Here is a 20,339-nt window from a genome sequence, read left to right as displayed (position 1 = left end):
TTGGGGAGGACAGTCCTAAACCACTGCTGGAAGATTTATAGAAATGTAATATACACAAAGTGATCTTGGGCAGCAGTACTGATAGGTTTGTCTGCTCCAACCCCATCACTGAAGTTTATGAAGCAACCCATTTACCTTTAGGGCTCAGCCATATTCAGTAACCCAGAACGCAGACACTGTTGGCTTTACTAATAGCACAATTCCCCTAACATCTGCAGCACTCAGCCATTTAACACAAGGCTGCTATTTGAGATGGCAAGGAGAAACTGGGAGATGCTGATTAGAAGTATATTAAATCACACTACGTAAGAAAGAGCATACTTTCTTAAAGATTTAGGGGATATTCTGTGTGACTGTTCAGAAGACTAAACACAGCCATAAATGCTTGAAACAAGCAATGGTTGCCTCATATTTGTTCATTTACACCTTAAAGCAGACAAGGGACCTTACTGCAGAATGACACTGCACAGCCTATTCTCCCTTTAGCAAACATGACAACTGTTAATCTTTAAAGAATGAAGATTTTACAACACAGACTTCATTTTACACTAAGTAAACCCACAGAATAATCAGACTTCACTTTATGCTAAATAAATATGAATGAACAATATTCTGCTTAAGAGTACAGATACAAAGAGTATCTGTAAAAGGTAAGGCAAGTGCAGTTGACAGAAATTGACAGAAGTTCCCCTTCCCTGAATTACACTGCTGTCACAAATGTAAAGTTCTATGACACATATTCAGATATAACACCAGACAGTAGTGTATTGTAGCAGCTGGTAAGCACCTATTCATCCATCAAATGAATATCTGATAAGGGATAGGCAGAATAGGCAGAGACTTAGCCAGAGGTAAATACTAAAGCAACCAAAAAGAGATTTCTAACAGAATGGTAAATGTAACTGTCATTCTAACATTCTTCTCTTTGGTTATTACAATTACACAGTGCAGCAAATGCCTACATTTCAGTGTTTGGTCAGTAAATCTTGATTCTTCCTGAGGTTCCTTAGCCCTTTTCTCACAGTTGCTTTCACCTCCCTTGTAAAATAAATCAAATCAAATAAAGTCCTGTTCTCTGAACTCCAGATACCCCAATCTTAAGGTCAAGGATGTTTTTGCTACCACACCCATTTCTTTTAACCTCTCAATGCCCTTTGATCAAGGGCTGTTGGCATAGGAAGAGCATTGCTACAGTTGATATTATCTGCAGCACTACAGCAGAAACCTGAAGCAGTCTTGCTGCCAGCTGATACACTACTGGGTTTCTGCAAGGTGCTGCAAAACTTCTCAAATAATTTTAATCTACATAAAAATGGACCAAAGAGGTAAGATCAAAATAAAACCTCTGTTCTGAGAATTAGACAAATCATGTAATCCATGGAGCAAGATGAAAAACACAAAAACAAAGTAAACCCCCCCAAAAAATACAAATAAAAACCAAACAAAAAAAAAAAACCCCAAACCAAACAATAAAGGAAAGGTTGTGATTACTGCAAAACCATTGCAGCAAGGGAGTTACTATCCTAACATCTAAACAATTGTGATAAAAATGTTAGTATTATGCACAGTAAGCCTCAGCTCATGAGGTAACCTTAGTATTATTACTTGGGGGAAAAAAGGGCAAAGAAAAGCAGACAACAGTGATGTCTCCTTCCAAGGATGTAGTTCTATATTTTTAACCCAGATTTACCCTTAGAGAATTCTGAGTATATTCTCCTATTGCACTAAGCTGAGCACATTACAGCTCCACAAATGCTGCCTATTTCAACTTCCTGCCAGTTAAAAAGAAAAAGCACACACAGCCTCTTCTAAAGAACTAATATACATCTTCTTACTACATCCATTGCTGTGCTGAAGATTGAAGAAGGCAAGGTCAAATTGTATTCAGCACAAGCAGAAAGGTTTGTTATAGTTTTACTTGTGAAGGAATTTATTAACTGCAGACTGAACCTGTCTCCCACACAGGAGAATGCTCACTGTTCTAATGTTCTCACGATCTCCTGAGGTGAATGATTAATTTCACCATCATTATATATAAACTTCCCCTCTTTATAAATATTCACACTATAGCATAGTTAAAGAGGAAATTTGCCAGATTAAAAATTGATGATTTCCAAATTTGTACTCAAATATTTCAGTGAACATTTCTCGGATATAATAAAAGTAATCAATTCACTTCCATTTCACTTTAAAGCCACAGTGCACGTGTACCATAGAAACTCACAGTCAAACATAAAGAGAAACTTAAGTTCCACAAGTCTCAAGCTTATTCATGTTTAACCTTCTTTTCCACAATGATGTTAAGGATGTTGAAACAATGTGTTAATAAACTAAATAATTTCACTTGAATGCAATGGGCTAGACTTCAAGAGTTAGTTATCTAAGTGCATTTGCTTCCAGGAATCCTCTTGCTGAGTACCCTGAACTAAGATTTGCAATAAAGTATACCTTGGACAAGAGGTTTGAAAAAAGTTGGTTTTATCTCTGTACCAATTTCTCACAGTCACATAAATGACTGTCCAGTTACTAAGAGGATAAAGCAGAAAGAACACACACGATGGCTCAAACTCCTCCCCCACCCAACACTGGCATTTATTTCATTTTCAAGAAAAAGCAATCTACATGTACCTATATAAGAACACATATTTTGCTGAAAGACACAAAAGTCAAATATCTTTGCAGAGAACAACCAACCATCAGACTCTTACATTCAGTCCCAAATGAAGTATTAAAAGTTCCCTTCTATAGCAGCATCTTGATTCCAGGAATTTCAGTTTTTAGAGCAAACAAACACAGTCATTACATTTTTTTTAATATTTTCACTAAAGTGAGCAGACATGGGAACATTTGTCTTAAAGTGAATAAAAAATTTACAAATATAGTCTCTTCAAGTCATGTATTACAGGATTTCTGGTTTTTAAATTGCATCTCTGCATTGTTCACAAAAACCACACCTGAAGACAGTAATGAACAAAATTCTGTTAACATTGTAAGACAAGTATGGATAAAAGGTGTTTTAGCTGACAAATTAACAATTCCAAATTTTGTCTTTACTAGTGCAGCATACTGCAGAGAGCACTGCAATATACACCATGGATTTTGCATGTTAAATTGTTGAATCTATACTGCTCTCCATCACTGTACTTAGCATCTTCTTATTCTGTTACCAAATTTAAGTTGCAGCCAGCTTAACTCCATTAATGTCATTATATCTGTAAACAATTCAAAACATTCAAAATATGATATGCCATATTAGTTTGAAACATTAATAACAGTATTCCATCTTATTTTTATTTATTTTCAGAGAAATACTTACTCTACTTGGTCTTTAAAATTATTGTTGAACACTTAACAATAGTTGAACATTCAACAATGTGGCTGAACAGAAACAATGTAGAGCTAACACTGACCCAAGGGTTACTGATGCAACTAACAGTAAAAGATTTAAATTACCTTCTGTGTAAATTCATCAAGGACAGAAGGATTCCTAAACATTCCCTCTTGGCTATCTTCACTGCAAAATAAGTATTCTTTTTATTCACTTCTGCCTGGGATTCTTCATTACTTAATGCCTGTGCAAATAGATAATTTGTCTTTTATATATTTTCCTTTCCCAAAAGACTGAATGTTTTCAGGGTGATTGTTTTCAGAGAAGAGATGTACAATGTAAGGCCTTTCAAAAGTTTTAAACATAAACCAACAAAAAAATCAAGGCACTTAATGTAGTTAGATATGAGCAAAATAAATTATTACTCAGAATAATAAGGTCAAATCACAAATTGAGATTACCAGGAGGGTAAAAATCTCTTTCTTTTACAGCTTTGGTTTGAACTTGCCAGAAACAAGCTTTTTCAGCATTTCAGAATTTTTTCCTTCTGGTGGGGAGGGCCATCTGTCATGATCTGAGGAAAACAAATAGAAGAATTTACTTAGTTGACTGAGAAACTACACATTTTACTTTTGTGTCCTCCCACTGCACAACTTTGGCCATTTGAAGGGCATTATTTTGTAGCCCATTTCTTACCAGGTATTTCCAGGCCATGGCCGTACAAACTCTGGCCACCATCCACAACCAGAGTTATCCCAGTTATGAATGATGCAGCTGGAGACAGCAGGAAACACACTGCAGGAGAGATCTAGCAAAAGAATTGCATTTTAAAATCTTAATTTCAAAATCTCAAACTTTAATCTTTCTTAAACTGCTAGGAATTGTCCGTGTCAAAGAAGCTTGTGAAATTTTTTACAAGCAAGATCTAGTAACATTTTCTGCTTAGTAACAAAAACTGTAACAGGCTTAAAGCCATCCTTCCAGCCACAAACATCAAGCATTTAACAGAGGAAAACCATATGCTGTCACAGAGCAGCATCAGATACCAAAAAACAACAAAAATGTTGATCAATTTATCAAAGATGCACATTCTTGGTGGAAGAGAGCCAAGTGCTTTTAAGACATACCTTCCTCCCCTTAATATTCATTCTTTCAGCCCTTCCTGCTGAAGTTAACTTTTTCAAGAAATAATGTCTACTATCAAACACTTCAGCTGTAAGAGGCAGCTGAATTAAATTTTCTGTATAACACTGACTACTGGTTAAGTCTTTCACTTGGCACAACCACACATGGGTACAAGCTTTCTTCTTTTTAAATATTCCATCACAGTGCAAAATTGAATCTTTTTTGTTCTCCATATAATAAAGTGGCTTCAAAATAGAGACAGAGAAGTAGGCATATCAGAAGCATTCTGAAACACATTACCTCCTCAGGAACAGCTGACCTCTTGGCAGGAATCTTTGGTATGCTCTTTAACCACATCATTACACCTTGCTCTCCATAGTTTGCAACTGCAGTTTCTGAAAATACCAGTCCCTATTTAAAACAGCACAGTGACACTTAAGTTCTCTTGCAGACATTTAAACTGATCATTCTAAAATTTGAAGTTGTCATTACTGATTTTCTGTGGGACTGAACTATCTAAAGAGCACTTGAATACAAGTTTTTGAATGTAATGGCACAGTATAATTTATACAAGAAGGTAATTTGGCTGCTAGCCACATCTCTGTTCAAGCACAATAATTCTGATTATTCTAAATCTCTGCTGTCACTTCAATAACAAAAAAATTGGAGCACAAAAAACTCAGCCGCTGCTTTGAAATTACAAGCATTTCATGTTAAATTACAGCAGGAAACTACAAAGCCACAAGAGCAAGTTCTCAAAAGTTTTTTGTCATTTGTAGGAGCACTAGACCGATTTATTGTGAATTACAGAAGCAGATTTGAGTGAGAATTCTGACTGTCCCTATTTAGCTGCTCCAGAAGCAGAAAAAGATGACTGTGTTTGCTCTGGTGACCATACAGCCACCAGAGTGACTGGTGAGAAGGAAGCTTTGAGAAGGACGATAGCAATGTGAACACAGAGTTACATCCACCAGTTAGGAGAGAACCTTTGGGAGTCAACTTAAGGTAAAATAGCAACATTTGATTTCACCCATGAAGCACATACTAAGATGTTGAAGATACCTGTATAATGTATGTGAAATTTTATGCAGAATGCACACTTCCCTCTCTATGTATCCATTCCCTACAAGTTACTCTCCTCCCATAAAGCAGTAGCAGTTTTGTATTGTTACCACAGACCTGATGGGACCACAAAGGTGACAGAATATTATTGTAACTACAACAGGGACTTTTGTTACCAGCATTGTAACAAAGCTAGCAAATACTTCTAAAAGACCCAAAGCCTTGAAGTGTTTGCTTGTCAAAAACATCTTCTGACATGTGCTATAATATCTAATCAGCATGATTCATTAGGTAATTAGCATGCCTGAAAAGTATATTCACATAATAATGCTGTCTTAATTACTTACTTCCCCAAGACTTGATAAATCAGAAAAAGCAGATAAACAGGAAATACAAGTCAGTGCATCTTAACATTTAACATGTCTCCAGATGAATTTGGTCTCACAAAGGTTACATAAAAGCCTTTACCTGAATGATTAACAAACATCTGCCATTGAGCATTCTATGCTATGCCAAACAAAGCAAGCCAGATGTTTAGGACAAGAGGCAAAAAGAATACACAGACATTCTACAAAAATAGTAGCAAGATCTTCCTAAGGATCACTTAAACAAACATGACACTTCACTTATGAACACTCACTGTGAGATAAGCTAAATTCTGACTGTAAAAGTCGCTGGACAAAGTTTATCAAAGTTTATGTTTCCTCTTTTAATTTCAAGGGAGTAAATGTGCAAAATAAATTGTGGGTAAGAGAAAATTACAACAAATCACACATTCTCAAATGTCAAAGCTAGAGCTTCTACAGAACTTTTGTATCTGCAGCACTACAAAACATAGCTGCTCTTTCTATACAGTTATTTAAAACAACTCTACCTGCTGTCTACTTCCTCAGAAATGTGGCAGGCATATTTTAGCTGACCTGTATAGTGGTTTCCTGTCTGCATCAATTTGTTACAAAAAAAAAAAATCAAAACACACATATTTACATATGATTTCTCTGAGAGATGGTACACTCCAACTACAGTCTCTTTATATGCCTAAAGATAAACTAACTTAACATGTAGGAGACAAAGTAAAAGGCATTATGTGAGACATTCAGAGATTTCCAAAATAAATTTGTAAACATAGGTGGAAACCGTCAGCATACCTGAACCTCAAACAGAAAAGGTTTCCTGAACTCAGAAGTAATGCATCCATTACTGAAACACAGAGCATTCAGTAATTATATGTCAAGGCTTTGTAAGGCAGGTCACCAACTCCTACCAGTATTATTTCATTTAGCTATAAAAAAACTAAAAACCTAGCATGCCAAGTCAAGGCAGAAAGCAGAAGCAATTTTATCCCACATCCTCTGACTCATCATCCAAAAGTACAAAACACTGTCAAATGGTCCAAAGAACACACTAAGGGAATTATAAATGAACAAATATATAAATAATCCACAAACAGTTACTGATAATAAATTTAAAAATCTGCTTTGGTCCAAAAGCTCTAACTATGAACATGTGTAATAGCTGATTTTAATCAGACCATTTGCCATTACTTACAGGAGCAACACTGTTGATTCTCACTCCACTGTGAGCCCATTCTAAAGCTAAAGTCTTGGTTAGGTTATCCACTGCAGCTCTTGCAGCTCCTGTGTGCCTATGGAGAAAAGAAAGCAAAGGAAGCATCTGTTCCCTTAGCTAGGAGTCTCCAGTGCTAATTCTACTGCAGCCTCATTAGGGCATTCAGAGTGGTTTTCTGTGGCTGGACCAAGCATCTGGAAGAGAGAGACTCTCTAGTTTCCAAGTTTGACCATAACTTCACTGTTTAACAAGCCATGCTGTGATTTTCTGTCATTGCTAGAAATATTTAAAAATCTCTTCCCCAATGCAACATGGGGTCAGCTACACTCTACTGCAGTAGGAGGCTTATAAAAAGAGAAACAACTGAAGTTCAAACTGTGTAAAATACCTGTAGCTTGCACAGGTAAAGCAACACTTGGAAGAACAGTGGTCTGGAAGATTGTTTAAATCTTCTGACAATCATGATTAAAGTAAATCACTATTCAAAAATTACTGTAGGCGGATGGAGATAGAGACATGAGAGTCAGAGTGAACTCCTACGCCTTGCTGCTGTAGGTAACCAGTCTGAAATTATTACAAGCTTGAACAAGTGCAAACAGAATTACTGCAGCAATGAATTGTAGACAGTTTTAGTCAGAGAAAATGAATAAATTTAGCTGCTTTAGCCTAGCAAAACAGACTAAGAGGAGACAGATACAATAGCTTCACAGATACAGGGAAAGAATAAGAAAAACTTAAGAAAAACCTAAGATAACTTATTCATATGTTTAGGCCAGAAATAGATAATCTCCAGGCACACTCTGAGGAAACAGGACAACTTTTATGTTCAAAATTCATATTAATAAAAAACTCCTATCAGCTAACTTTAGTCATGAGTGGTGGCTGGACTTGTAAAGGCATATCTTTTTCAACAGTACACTTCTGCAAGAAGTTCCAAAGTTCCAACTCAATTTAATTTGGAAGTAGTTTTGTCTATCCATCTACATGCAAGGGCTGCTTAGGAAAATTTTTTCACAGTTCTTCAGAATGAGCTTGTTTCTCCTCTTAGTTCAACTCAAATTGAAACATGTTCAGCCTATTTGCCATGATAGCTGAACCAGATACCACAGTGGAGATGCTGAAATAACTGTAGCTTCAGCACCACCGTGTGGATCTCTATATTTATTCTGTACTCTGAAGAACAAGTTTTAAAGAACGCTGCTGTTCTTTAAAAATGTTGGTTTTGAGAGCTTTCAACCCTGAATGAGGACAGAGAGACAACGCAACACTTGCTCAAAATATATTTTTATATTTCTTCAACAGAAACTCAATTTCCAAGTTAAAAAAATAAACAAACAAAAGACCAAACACCAAAAGGAGCTATTACCAATTAAAGCTTCACTGACAAGTCTTGCTTCATAGTTTCTTACAAACAAGTGGAGAGAGACCAGAGATGCCATCTACTGGATTAATAAGAGATCCCCAGACATACTGCCAAGTGATACTCTTGCTCTCTCTTGACCTAACTACTGTATTTCTCTACTCTGCTGCTGCCCAGTACACACCTCTCTGAAGGGTTTAGGAACAGATAGTATTAATGGGGGAAAAACATAGGAAAGTATAAAAAGAAAATATATATTACGACATTCCAGGGAAGCCATTTCTCACGGCAGCAGTAATGTTGACAATGGCTCCTCCATGTTCCTGCATCCAGGCATTGTACACTGTATGAAGGAGGAAGATAACCTATAAATATCAGAAGAAATGCATAGAAATGAACTTGCCAACTGGAAACCAAACTTGGAGTTTTAACTGCAATCACACCACATTTTAGAAGAACAATCTGCTGTTTGTAGCACAGCCTTGCCAATCCAGAGGTGAGGCCATGAGACAACAGGCACGGTCCAGGTAAGGCTCAAGGATTGTAAAGAAGCACTTGATGGAAATCAATTTCATGTTTCCATGTAAATTACTTTAATTTCCACATTCCAAATGCTGTCTGAGAATGACATACCATACTTAAATTTAAGCCTAAATTTATATCTCTGAAAAAAGTATTTTTCTATGTTATATACAGTGAATACTGGCCATGAAAGTTAAGTGGTTTTCCTATAGTCCTTTAAATGAGTATCCAAGTCAACTGACTTCCCAAACCTGGCCTTAACCAGAAGATCATGCTTGCCTTAAATGTATGTTTGTATTTATGAAGAAATGTAATATATCATTTAATGGAAAGCTTTGGATGAGATTCAGGAAAACAAATACCCACTGTCAGGTAAGTGCATGAAAAGAAGCAGCTAGAGAAACTTGACATTTCTTATCTTCTGGTATTTCTGTAAAAAGCAAAACCAAATAAACATAAAAAGCTCAATGTTCAGACCTTACCTGCTTTGCAACAATAGAAGGTCCCTGTCAGATTGGTGTCTATCACAGCATTCCAGCCTTTTGCACGGATGGCTTCAGAAGGACTTGCAAACTGGCCCCCTCCATTATTCACCAGGAAGTCAATCTTGCCATGCAGGCTCAGTGTAGACTTCACCAAAGCTTCTACCTGAAACAGTATTTGTTAGTGAGTATTTGTTAGCTCATCAAGGGCTACACCCAGTTTTGCTCTCAGACAGTATTTTCTCCCTCATGCCCTTTCACAGAAAAAGAGTAGGTCTAGCCTTCAGAGAGGCTGTGAGATTGGTATGACAGGATTAGCCAGCCAAGAAGGACTGGGCTGTATCCATGTTTACTTAGGAAATTTTGCTGGTACAATGCAGGTGCTGCATAAAATACCAGCACCCAAAGAAGAAGGGGATTTAAGCTGCCAAAGATTTGTGAAATCAAACCACTACACACAACCTACTAAGAATCTCCTGATGTTCTTTAGAAGAGTGGGGGTGTTCACATGAGATCTGCAAAGAGTTCCATATAACATAGCTACTGTTATTTTTATCTGACCATATACCTGACCATTTTAAACAGAAAACAAAACTCATCTCTAGGACTTTTATTATCCTTAACTAGAAGTTTCATACATTCACTACAGCTCTGACACATGAGTTGGCAATAGCCAGCCTTCTTACACAGAGCAACAAGGTTAATTACCCTACAAAACATGAAGTCTAAAAAATGCTGGAAATATAAGTTGTTTTCTTTAGCAAAACTATTATTGCAAGATAGTAATAAGAACTCCATAGCAACAACTTAATATTTATCTCAAGAAACAGGAAATGGGACAAAATGATTGTTTCCTGCTTACATCATCAATCATAACTAGAGACCATGCATCAGTTATTCCTACTCAAGCATATATAAAAAGATAACCTAGCATCTGTGGTCAGAGAAAAACACAGAAAAAAAAGTCCCCAAAAGATAGGTGGAGCAATGCTGCCACTCAAACAAATTGGGCTAGGGGAAGGATATCAACCAGCCTTTCTCTGTATTGAGTTGCAATAGAACATCAGAAACAGAAAAAAGTGCAAGCAATGCATTATCTGCATCTCACAATGAGTGTTACCAACCCAGTCTCACAAAGGCTGCCTTACTATTTACTTACTAATCTTTTACTTCTAACAGCACAGAATGGTTTTACAGGATAGTATGGATCCTGTAAGGACGCATCTCTTGAAAGAAAAAAACCCTAAGCAAGCAAATAATGACTGAAAAACTAGTGCCTGCTGAGAAAAAATGCCTTCAATACCTAAACCCCATCTTCAAATTCTGAATGTCATCCTATTCCTCACTTATTAGTCACTGCAGGTTGTGGGATGTGAGGAAAAAATCACAGAAAACCAAAACATCTGTGACAGCAGTCTCAAACTCATAGCTTGCAAGAACAGCCATGCCACAAGGACATTCTGGCTTTTACTTCTCTCTTGTTGTGAGCAAAGGAAAGTCATGTCTGGCTAGGCAGCAAAAGTTATGCTTTGCTCAGCAATATCAAAGTCTTCTCCCTGTCAGTCTGAGAATCTTACTTTGAATATTATTCTCTGTAAGTTACTGAAATATGGGCTCATTTATGGAACAGAATGGTTTCAGTACAAAGAAGATTTGTACAGACTAAGGCTATTCAGACTGTGGAGAGATGAGAGAGAGAGAGAGAAGGAAAAATACTAAGAATGATAAAAAGAAAGGACTGAAAACAAATTAACAAGAAAAATCCACTGAGAAGAGACATTCAAGCAACTTTTCAACAGCTGGACAAAATCTATGTTATATGTTATAGCATATCAATTCAAAATGATTCATATGCTGCATTTAAGGAACTGTTGTTCCTATGTGTTGAACCATATTCTCAGGAAAAAAAAACCAAAACCCAACAACAACAAACACACATCAGTTCTGCTTTCTGAATGCCAGGAAAGACCAGAAAGCTCTCCAGTGACAGCTCAGATGGCTCCAACTGTAGCAATCTTCTCAAAGTCTTCTGTGCTGCAGCAAAGTATCACTGCAGTGCTTCTCCCAGTCACACTAAATGTGGTGACTGCAGCCAGCAGCACAGGGAGAAGGAGGGTCTGGTAGAACACGTTTAAATCACAGTGACTACTAAAGAAGATTCTTTTCTATTGCTATAATTAAAATATCCACTTGGAAGGAACTTAGAAAAGCTATTAAAGACTCTCTTTTGAAGCAAAGCAAAGCTGCATGAGGTAGAGCTACTAGTTTAAGACATTCTTCTGATAAAGACAGAGAAGAACAAAATCAGGCACTTCAGACATAACCAGAAGATTGGAACACTGCAATAAGGAACTTTTGTGTGTGACTGCATCTTAGATATATTAGGCAGTAGCCCATACTTACAGACAACTGAGATGACAGCAGTCACTGACTCAGGGAAAAGGGACAAATGTCCACATGCATTCACAGGTCACCCTGGGTCAGTAAAACACACAGGCAAACAACTCACTACAGAGTTTTAGAGATTTGTGATTTGGTGGCTAGAACTAAAAGGCATTCTGGCACAGTGGTAACAGGTATTTTTACTGTGTTACTGCTGTGTTATTTAAAAGTACAACAACAGGAATCTCTTATCCACAACTCCCCACCAAGCCACAGCCTTTCACGACAGGCTTCACACAGACAGGCATTAAGTATTTATAAACCAACTGAGCCTGTGCTAAGCTATAAAGTTTATTGGAAAAGAAAAGCTACTAGAGAGCTCAGACACAAGGTATGTGCTAAGTAGCACTACTGAGGCTGTCTGAAGTTTTGTTGATGTCCAACTGACAGATTTTACCCTCAGGGTCTGGTCCAGCAGCAGGTTCTGCTGCTGGAGTTCAAGTATGGAAAGGAGACACTGTGAACAGAATTCTGAATTGCTGATTTCAAGAACAGCCATGGCCTACCAGAAGTACAAGGATTTATCTTACACTTACCTAGACACGTAAGCTTCTACTGATCTAGGTGCCAGTTAAAGGAATGTTTGTCCACAGAGTATAGCAAAAAGGCTTTACAAGTGTAAGGATTTAAAGAGTACCGCTGCCTGTCTCAAAACACTGTCAAAGCCACAGAAGGAACTTACCATAAGATGATAAGCCACCAAAGCAGAAACTTGAGAGAAGCACAGAAGGCAGGAATTTGCAACAGGAAAGCATTAATTCCAGGCCTAGCAGAGGTAAGACCAGGTCAGAACATGTTGGATAATGCATCTGGACAAAAGTGCCCACTGTGGCAAACTGTGGGAAAGGAAGCAACTGCTCATACACATCACCCCAAGTTATGGGAATGGCACCTGTGACCACCCCATGGGTACTTGAAGCTTGGCCAGTGTGAAGGTGGTACCCCCAGAAGACTGATAGGACCACATGGCTTGTGACCATCATCTGCTCAGTCTCTCTCCTTCCCTTCCTCCCTTTAATTCAAACATTCATTCCTCATGTCTTGTCCCTGTCAACAGATTTTGCTGTAGCTCAAAATTCAAGACACAAAAAGAGATAAATAAAGATACATGTGCACACAGAACTGTCTGGTTTGCAACTCAGCAAGAGCAAACTGATCTGCTCTCAACACACTATGAGGCCAGGAAATATGCAAACAATGAAAATCACTTCAGTTTCATAATCACTAAGAAGCAATTTCTATCACTATATACACTCCAAACCACAGGAAAAGGGAACAGGTGCACAACCACTGCTCCAGGATAAAGCCCCATGACAGAATATAAAAATATATTCTGATGACAGAATAGAGAAACCTCTGGTCCTCTTATCCCAGAACCTTCCACTCTGCCATTTTTAAAAATAAAACAGGTTTTTTTATTCTTTACAAACACTCAATGGAAAACTAGTCAAAGCAGCAGCAAACTCATGACAAAAATAAGCCTGACAGGTTATGCAGTGGTTCAAAATCCTCCATCAAGCAAGATTATTTCTGGCACATTAAACAAAAAGTAAGCTTTGCTAGAAAGCAAAAGGGCTTCTGAGGATGAAGATTTAGAGACTTAAAAATGTGAATTCATTAAGCTATTCCCATGATATTTGCCATCAAGCTTCTGCAATAATTAATTCACTGCACCTTCTTTGCCTCTTCCTAGGCCAGAAAGAGCTCTAACAAACCTCCTGGACTACATGATGAGGGGTCAATCTTCTAATGCTTGAATTTCACAGATCCAAACCAGAGGCATGAACCGTGTCATCTTCAAAGCAGGTCAGTTACTTTAAGATTTGCAAAAGGAGGCAAAAAATAATCTTCTGGAAATTTGAAAGCACCTTCATCTTTCTTAAATTTTCCCTATTCAAAGTGTCTCCCTCCAATTTATAAAATTCAAACCAGGACAAAATGTATAGAGGCCTTTATAGAAATGCAGAACAATTGATGGAGAAGAAGGGATAAAAAAATGGCATTTTGTAGTAAAATGAAATGGCTTGATCCTATAGGTGATGAGGGTGGCTTCCTTGGAAACAAAGACTTACTCTTAAAAAGACTTCAGTGAGATGTCAGAGAGAATGATATATTAAATGAATTATGTACTTCTCCAGGAAACTTCCTGGGCTTTGAAGTTTGCGATAGATCACTTCTGACATCTAAAGGAGCTTGAACTCCAACGTTGTTTTTTTTTCTTGTTGAAACATTTATAATGTTTTTCTCCTGCACATGTTCTTTGGTACCTGGTATAAGAGCTAAGAAGGAGGATGTTGTGACTCACAGGGAATTCTTGAGGAGGCTGTTCCTCTCTACCCAACAATGTGCTCCTGGGATTTCTGAGGTAAATACTCTTCACTCACACTAAGCTGAAAGCACACAATGAGTTGTAATGTTGCTAATGAGTAGCACACAGAGCCAACACAGTTGTAACTAGTCCCCCTTCTTTCATGAGGGAAACCAAAAGCTGACATGCCCTCCCATCCCCTCTTCCACTGCAACAGGAAGCTCTTCCTGTATTTGTGAAAATACTGAAGTGAATTATATTACTGTGTTACCTCTACTCAATATTTGCCTCTTAGGCTAGAAAAATCCTTAACAACATCTTTTACTGATTCCTGTTCCTATGACTCCAAGTCCCAGGCACTAAATTTTAAGTTAAGAATGGAGTAGGTTTGGAAAGTGGATGTACAACACTCTTTGAATCAAAGTAAAAGCCCAAAGGTACTTTTCCTTTAGTTTCCACAAGGCTAGCAAGCGCAAATTAGGAAAAAAAGTACTTTTCACCATTGCTGCTCTAGGAGACACAATAAATAAGCAACAGTAAGCAGTGGGATGTGGAAAATCTGCCATACACCTCAGTTCGGACTGAGTTTTTAGCAGTGTAAGTTAACAATTGTTAATTTGAGTTTATCTAGCTTCAACTTACAAAGTACCTCCGTGTAAAGAAGCACTACCCTCACTACAAATTTGAGAGCTGAAAACACAAATTTCTGGTCCAACAGTAGATTTAGAAATCAAGTAACACATGGTCAGGATTTAGCAATCTTTGAGAATCTCAGTATTACCAGAAGAGAACAGAGGCAGAGAGGCACAAACTGAAGAACAAGAATGTCAGGATGTCTCTAACCAATAAAATATCTGGTCTTGTAGATGGACATCTGGAATGGAGAAATATTTACCAGGTACACAAGTTCTTATGTTAATATGCAACAGAAACTGCATCCCTTGTTCAGATCGTCAGCAAAAGGCTTATGAAATTTTCTTAGCATTTTTTTTTCTAAATAGGACTTCAACAGAAATAAGAGCAGTTGCAGAACTGAAGTGAGTCAAACTGTAAGACCAAATCAATGACTGAAAAGTTCAAGACAAGAGTTTAATCTGCCTTTTTCCTCTGAAGCCTGTCTTCAATAGAAACAGACATGAAAGGACAATGGTTGAAGAGAACTTCCACTGATAGGAGACACCAAATAGAAGTTTCACTAATATAACAGGAAAAGTTGTAGGAAAGTTCTGGTGTGCCTGTAAATGGGTAAAGTTTAAATTTGAAACAGGAAAATTTTATTATAAAGCTGCAAGGTAATAGCAAAGACAGAAGTTTCTTCGAGTATCAGTATGGCTACCCATAACACAGAATAATGTCTAAACTCTTTACACGGCATTATAAAGAAGGCTTGAAAAGCACCTTCAAAAACTTCCAAAGCCACTTAAGCCTGTTTTGTCAAAGAGGCATTTAGCACACTTAAGAAGGAAACAAAGGAATGGCAGTTTAGTGGAGATTACCTCATTTCACCATCCAAGCAAACCCCAAACCATCTCACAGAACGCTGTAGTTTTCACTGATCGATTTCAGACTGATATAGAAATAAGATTCACCTGCAGAATAAGATTCACTCTGCCATTAAGCATGCCAGAGTGCTCTCTGCAAGAAACAGACGTGAAAAAAGCATTTTTCCCTTTTTTCCTCTTTACCTCTTTTCCTTCCTGTACCTTTAATCATGCAAGTTGCCCTCTGACATCTGCCATAACCTATTATGTTGCACTGCTGATGCCAGTAAATACACACCTAAAATTCACTGGTAGGTGAAGTGACATACAGCACAGCCCCAGGGTTCATCTCCTTCAGGAGAGAAAGTCTGAGTAGAGCACTATAAATATTTTATGGCACGAACTGTTCCACAAGGGAAGAATTTCAATTTTTATTTGTTTTATGGCTATATTGTAGGATATTTCCAGAATCCTTATAGCTACTGAAGGTCATTAATATTTAGGTTAGGACAGACTTTGAGAGGTTTAAAAAAATGTAGCAATCAGTGGTTACTGGAGGATTTTCTAGCTGTCTTCAAAAACTTAAAAATCCAACCTGAAGCTGGACTTTTAAATATTTAATTACAGAGATAAAAAAAATTAGGAGGTGCATGCAGACTTCTGAAGAACCTGGATTATGTACTTTTGCTCTTGATCTTCCATTTTTTGCAATATGAAGAAAAAATTCAAAAATCAACTTGAATAGTAGCAGATCTTCTGTTTTTTGTAATATGAAGAAAAAATTTAAAAATCAGCTTGAATAGTAACAGAGCTTGCAATGAGGCACACCTCAAACTGCAACTAAAATTTCTGACATGGCTAAAATATTATATATCTATGGGGTTTTTGGCTTACTACAAGCCAAACTGACAATGCAGGGCAGTTGTGGCAAGTCACAAGCATTCAGATTCATGCTATGCCTTCCTGTTTGAAGGAACTATTCTGAGGTCCCCATCTTCACAAGTTTACACCCCCTCACTTCTGTCACAGCAATGTGACAAAGAATCATGCTAAGTGGGCTCTGCCTCGCTGTAGAACATGCCAGTTCCAAGGCCTGCATCTCCCAGAAATATCTGAAACATACAAGCATGGTCAGAAATATATTTGCCAATATTTACAAATTTTTTTTTGCTCAGGTGGCTAACAAATGTCTTCCCTTGGGAAGCACACCTATCCAGATCAATTTACTGATCTCTGCGCCACCTTTCCCTGTCTAAGCTACTTTTGAGAAGACCAGAAATCTTTAGAGATCTGAGAACTTATATACACAAGATGCTTTTGATATGTTAAGCCCCAGAACCAGGTCAGTAATCTTTACCTCTTCTTCTTTGCGGATATTGCACTGCATGGGGGTCACTTGGGCAGGACTCACAGAGGCAAATCTGTTATTCAGCTCTTCTGCTGCAGCTTTTAACCGGTCAAATTTACGAGAGGCAATGACAACACTGCAACCTGTGTGTGGAGACAAAATTAAACATCATTTAGCTAACACAATATTGCTATATTTTTAGTAACATCATGGAGGTAGCTTGTAGGCTGTGCATTTATTAGTCACTGACTAGAAATACAGTGTTGAGGTTCTTGCAAGAGAGAGAAATACTGATGTCAAATGCTTCTTAGCAACAAGATCCCTCTGTGGCAGGAAAAGAGCAATTAAAAAAAAAAAAAAGTCCACAAGATTTCCTCTCCTTCCTGCAGAAGAGAAAATAACCTGTGAGTTGCAGAGTCAGCAAAGCAGCTTTCAGGCATCACTTCTGCACACAGCTGCCTCATTTATCAATTAAGTGATTTAAAGATGTTTCAGCAGGTCTTGATTACAAAAAATGCTTGCTCTTAGAACCACAAAAATAATCTTCTTGTACAACTGGCTGTAATTTTGAGTAGCAGTGAGTAAATGTAATGGTCTGGTTTTTAACTCTACAGAGACTGAAGGAAGGATAATAGCCTCACAAGATTAATCCCTATCTGCAGTCTACAGACAGTGGGAACAGAGCCCTCCCTGTGGCACTGCAGAATCCTGGCTGCAGAAAGGAGAGAAAAAAAATCAGGCAGGAGCTCAAGTACTCCTTTTTTTCAGCATTTGGAGGCAGAAGGATTCATTCTACAGAGAGAAAACAATACAGGTGCCAAATTTAAGTCAAGCACTCACACTACAACCAGTCTAATTTCTTCTGAGACACCAGTGGACTCAGGACAGCTTTAAGGCTTCAGCAATTGCTACTACACAGACTAAACCAAAGGACACCAAATGAATTCCTAGTGCAAATCCAGCAGGCAATTTCATTTAATGATAAGCAAATGGATAAGCAAATTACTAGCCAAGCAAGCAAGGAGGTCTTGCTGCCAGCTTGCTCCTTCCATCATCTTAGCATTTCAGCAGAAGTAATCTCTTCTTCGTATCAGGTCTGCTGCTCATCTGCTTTAATACTTTAATATAAACCATCCTCAACCAACCAAAAAAAAAGAGAAAAAGTTAATATCTTGCCAGGCGTGGGGTTTTTTCCCCCCACCTCTGTTGCAGAGTGGAATTTGGCCTCTCATGTGATCAAGCAAACACCAGAATCAAATCAAAATAACTAGGGGGAGGAAAGAGCAGCAAGCTGTTCATTTGACTCAGACAGTCTTGTGAAACTATATATTAAAATAAATATTAAAAATAGAGGAGTTTAATTCTTCCAGGGGGGAAGCTTTACAACTACATATCCTTAGGAATAGGAGCTTCACCTTTAATTAGTGGCTATCTTAAAACAACACATTATATAAAGACAGTAGTCTCTGAGGTCTCCTGATTTTTTTTTAATTAAGAACTCCAGTCACTTGCACAACCACCTAACTAAAGCAAAGTTCATAAAATGCCACACAGAATTACCAATTAACACAAAATACTGAATCACAGTAACCCAGTTGTATCTACCAACTTAAGTGCTTATTAATACACACATTGATATAGAATAAGGTTTAGTAAGACACTATATTTTAGCTAAATGTACTAATTGGTAGAGGGAGAGATTCTAACCACTGGAGAACATTTGGTACATACTGTGCAAGCTGACAACATAACTTAACTTTCTTCACAAAGAATGGCTGGACCATTTCCTGATAGGGTCAGGGAAAAGGGCACAAGTTTCCAGATAAAAGGTTTAAATTTGTCCTGAAGGCCCCAAAGGAGACTGGTTATATAAACAATGTATATAATAACTAGCATTATGTGTCAGTGCTCCTATGCCTGTAAGAACCAGTCCCCCTTACCTGAAGTGCAGGGTATACATGGAAATATTTCCTAATCATTATCTTGTCAGGAGTAACCAGAAGGTCTACAGGTAAGGAAGGTTATTCAGTCACTCTTAAGCTCTGTATAGCTCTTTCTTAATTTTTTCTCATGTGCTTTGTATAGATTTCTTTTCTATTGTCTTCTATTTAGGCTGTTACGGACACACTTTTGTTATTGTATTTTTCTTGAGAAAAACAGCAAAAATCAAATTAATCACAATTTTAAGGTAACTGGGTAACATCACCAACCAATATTGTGGTGATGCTTAAAAAGTACCTCTTTAAAGCAGCATGTAAGGACACCTGAAAAAAAAAAAAACTCATTTCCCCAGTAATACAAAGGTAACAGAACTAATCCTCCATTCAGCTGTACAAAGCAAGTGGAAAGCTGCGGCACAAAGGCCAGGAGAGGCAGAGCTGTCTCCCAGTACAGCCTTAACAAAGAAAGCTCCTTACTATGCAGTGCAGTGCACATTCCAATAATGCAAACCACGGGAGTGTGACACCGAGAGCTGTAACACCAGCGCTGGCATTCTGAGCGCTGAATCTAATCATGACAATAAACTACCCAAACCCAGGCTGACGCCGATGATCCCTAGCAGAGCTGAAATCTGCAGGAAAGGTGTTGCAAGGTGGATGTAGGAGTCATTCCTACCTCTCCTGGTCTCATATCAGACAGTCAGGGACTGCCTTTCGCTCTAGGTTTTACCACTTCTCTGTATTCAGAGTGGAAAGAAAAGCTACGCCGTGCATCATGAAGATGTTCTTCAATTTCAGGACATTCCTGAAACCGCAGACACTGGGAGAAGCCCCACGTCTCTAAGATGTTACTGTGCTGGCAGCAGTTTAAGGATACTGCTCAGTAAGAATCAAGGTTCAACAACCTCGTAAATCCTCCAGTTAAAGCAAGACGAGAACTCACTGAAGGGAGAATCGGAGGGAAAGGGTCCTGGTTTAACACAACCTCGCTGACCTCTGTGTTTAAATAGCGACTGTTTTGCGGGCCAAAAGTCACAGCCCCACACCAACCTCACCTCGTGCCCCTTGCGGACCCTGTCACAAAGTCCCACCCACGGGCTCCTGGCACCGTCAGCCCCCGAAAGGCAGCAGAGCCCGCGGGCACTTCCTGACGGCCCCTCGAACTCCATCTGCCCTCCCAGCACCCGCCCGGCCCCGCTGCCCCACCGGGGCTTCCTGCGGAGCCCGCCCCGCGCCCACCTAGCGCCAGCAGGTCGGCGGCGATGGCCTTGCCGATGCCGGTGCCGCCGCCGGTGACAATGGCGACCCGCCCGCGGAACAGCCCCGCCGCCAGCAGCCCGCGCCCCGCCGCCGCCATCTTCCCCCTCCTTCC

At 38.6% G+C, this 20,339-nt stretch overlaps 1 protein-coding gene across 3 annotated transcripts; it reads right to left on the bottom strand.

Annotated features, from left to right (window-relative positions):
• Positions 1–2,571: 2,571 nt before the first annotated feature.
• PECR (peroxisomal trans-2-enoyl-CoA reductase) lies at positions 2,572–20,325 on the bottom strand. Of its 3 annotated transcripts, none has more exons than XM_064718887.1 (9): positions 20,207–20,325; positions 17,037–17,170; positions 9,449–9,614; positions 8,706–8,787; positions 7,064–7,160; positions 4,754–4,864; positions 4,025–4,136; positions 3,790–3,902; positions 2,572–3,572 (listed from the first exon to the last, which is right to left on the bottom strand). In XM_064718887.1, exons 1-8 carry the CDS (start codon positions 20,322–20,324, stop codon positions 3,814–3,816), a joined length of 909 nt encoding a protein of 302 aa, XP_064574957.1. In that variant the 5' UTR covers position 20,325; the 3' UTR covers positions 2,572–3,572; positions 3,790–3,813. The 3 variants fall into 3 exon arrangements, with proteins under 3 accessions (XP_064574957.1, XP_064574958.1, XP_064574956.1); XM_064718888.1 differs by having other exon boundaries at positions 2,572–3,212; XM_064718886.1 differs by having other exon boundaries at positions 2,572–3,902.
• Between the last annotated feature and the right edge of the window lie 14 nt (positions 20,326–20,339).

The sequence above is a fragment of the Zonotrichia leucophrys genome, chromosome 7 (assembly GCF_028769735.1).
Source record: "Zonotrichia leucophrys gambelii isolate GWCS_2022_RI chromosome 7, RI_Zleu_2.0, whole genome shotgun sequence".
Classification (NCBI taxonomy): domain Eukaryota; kingdom Metazoa; phylum Chordata; class Aves; order Passeriformes; family Passerellidae; genus Zonotrichia; species Zonotrichia leucophrys.
The sequence above is the reverse complement of the archived record's forward strand: the minus strand, read 5'-3'. Positions and strand labels throughout refer to the sequence as shown.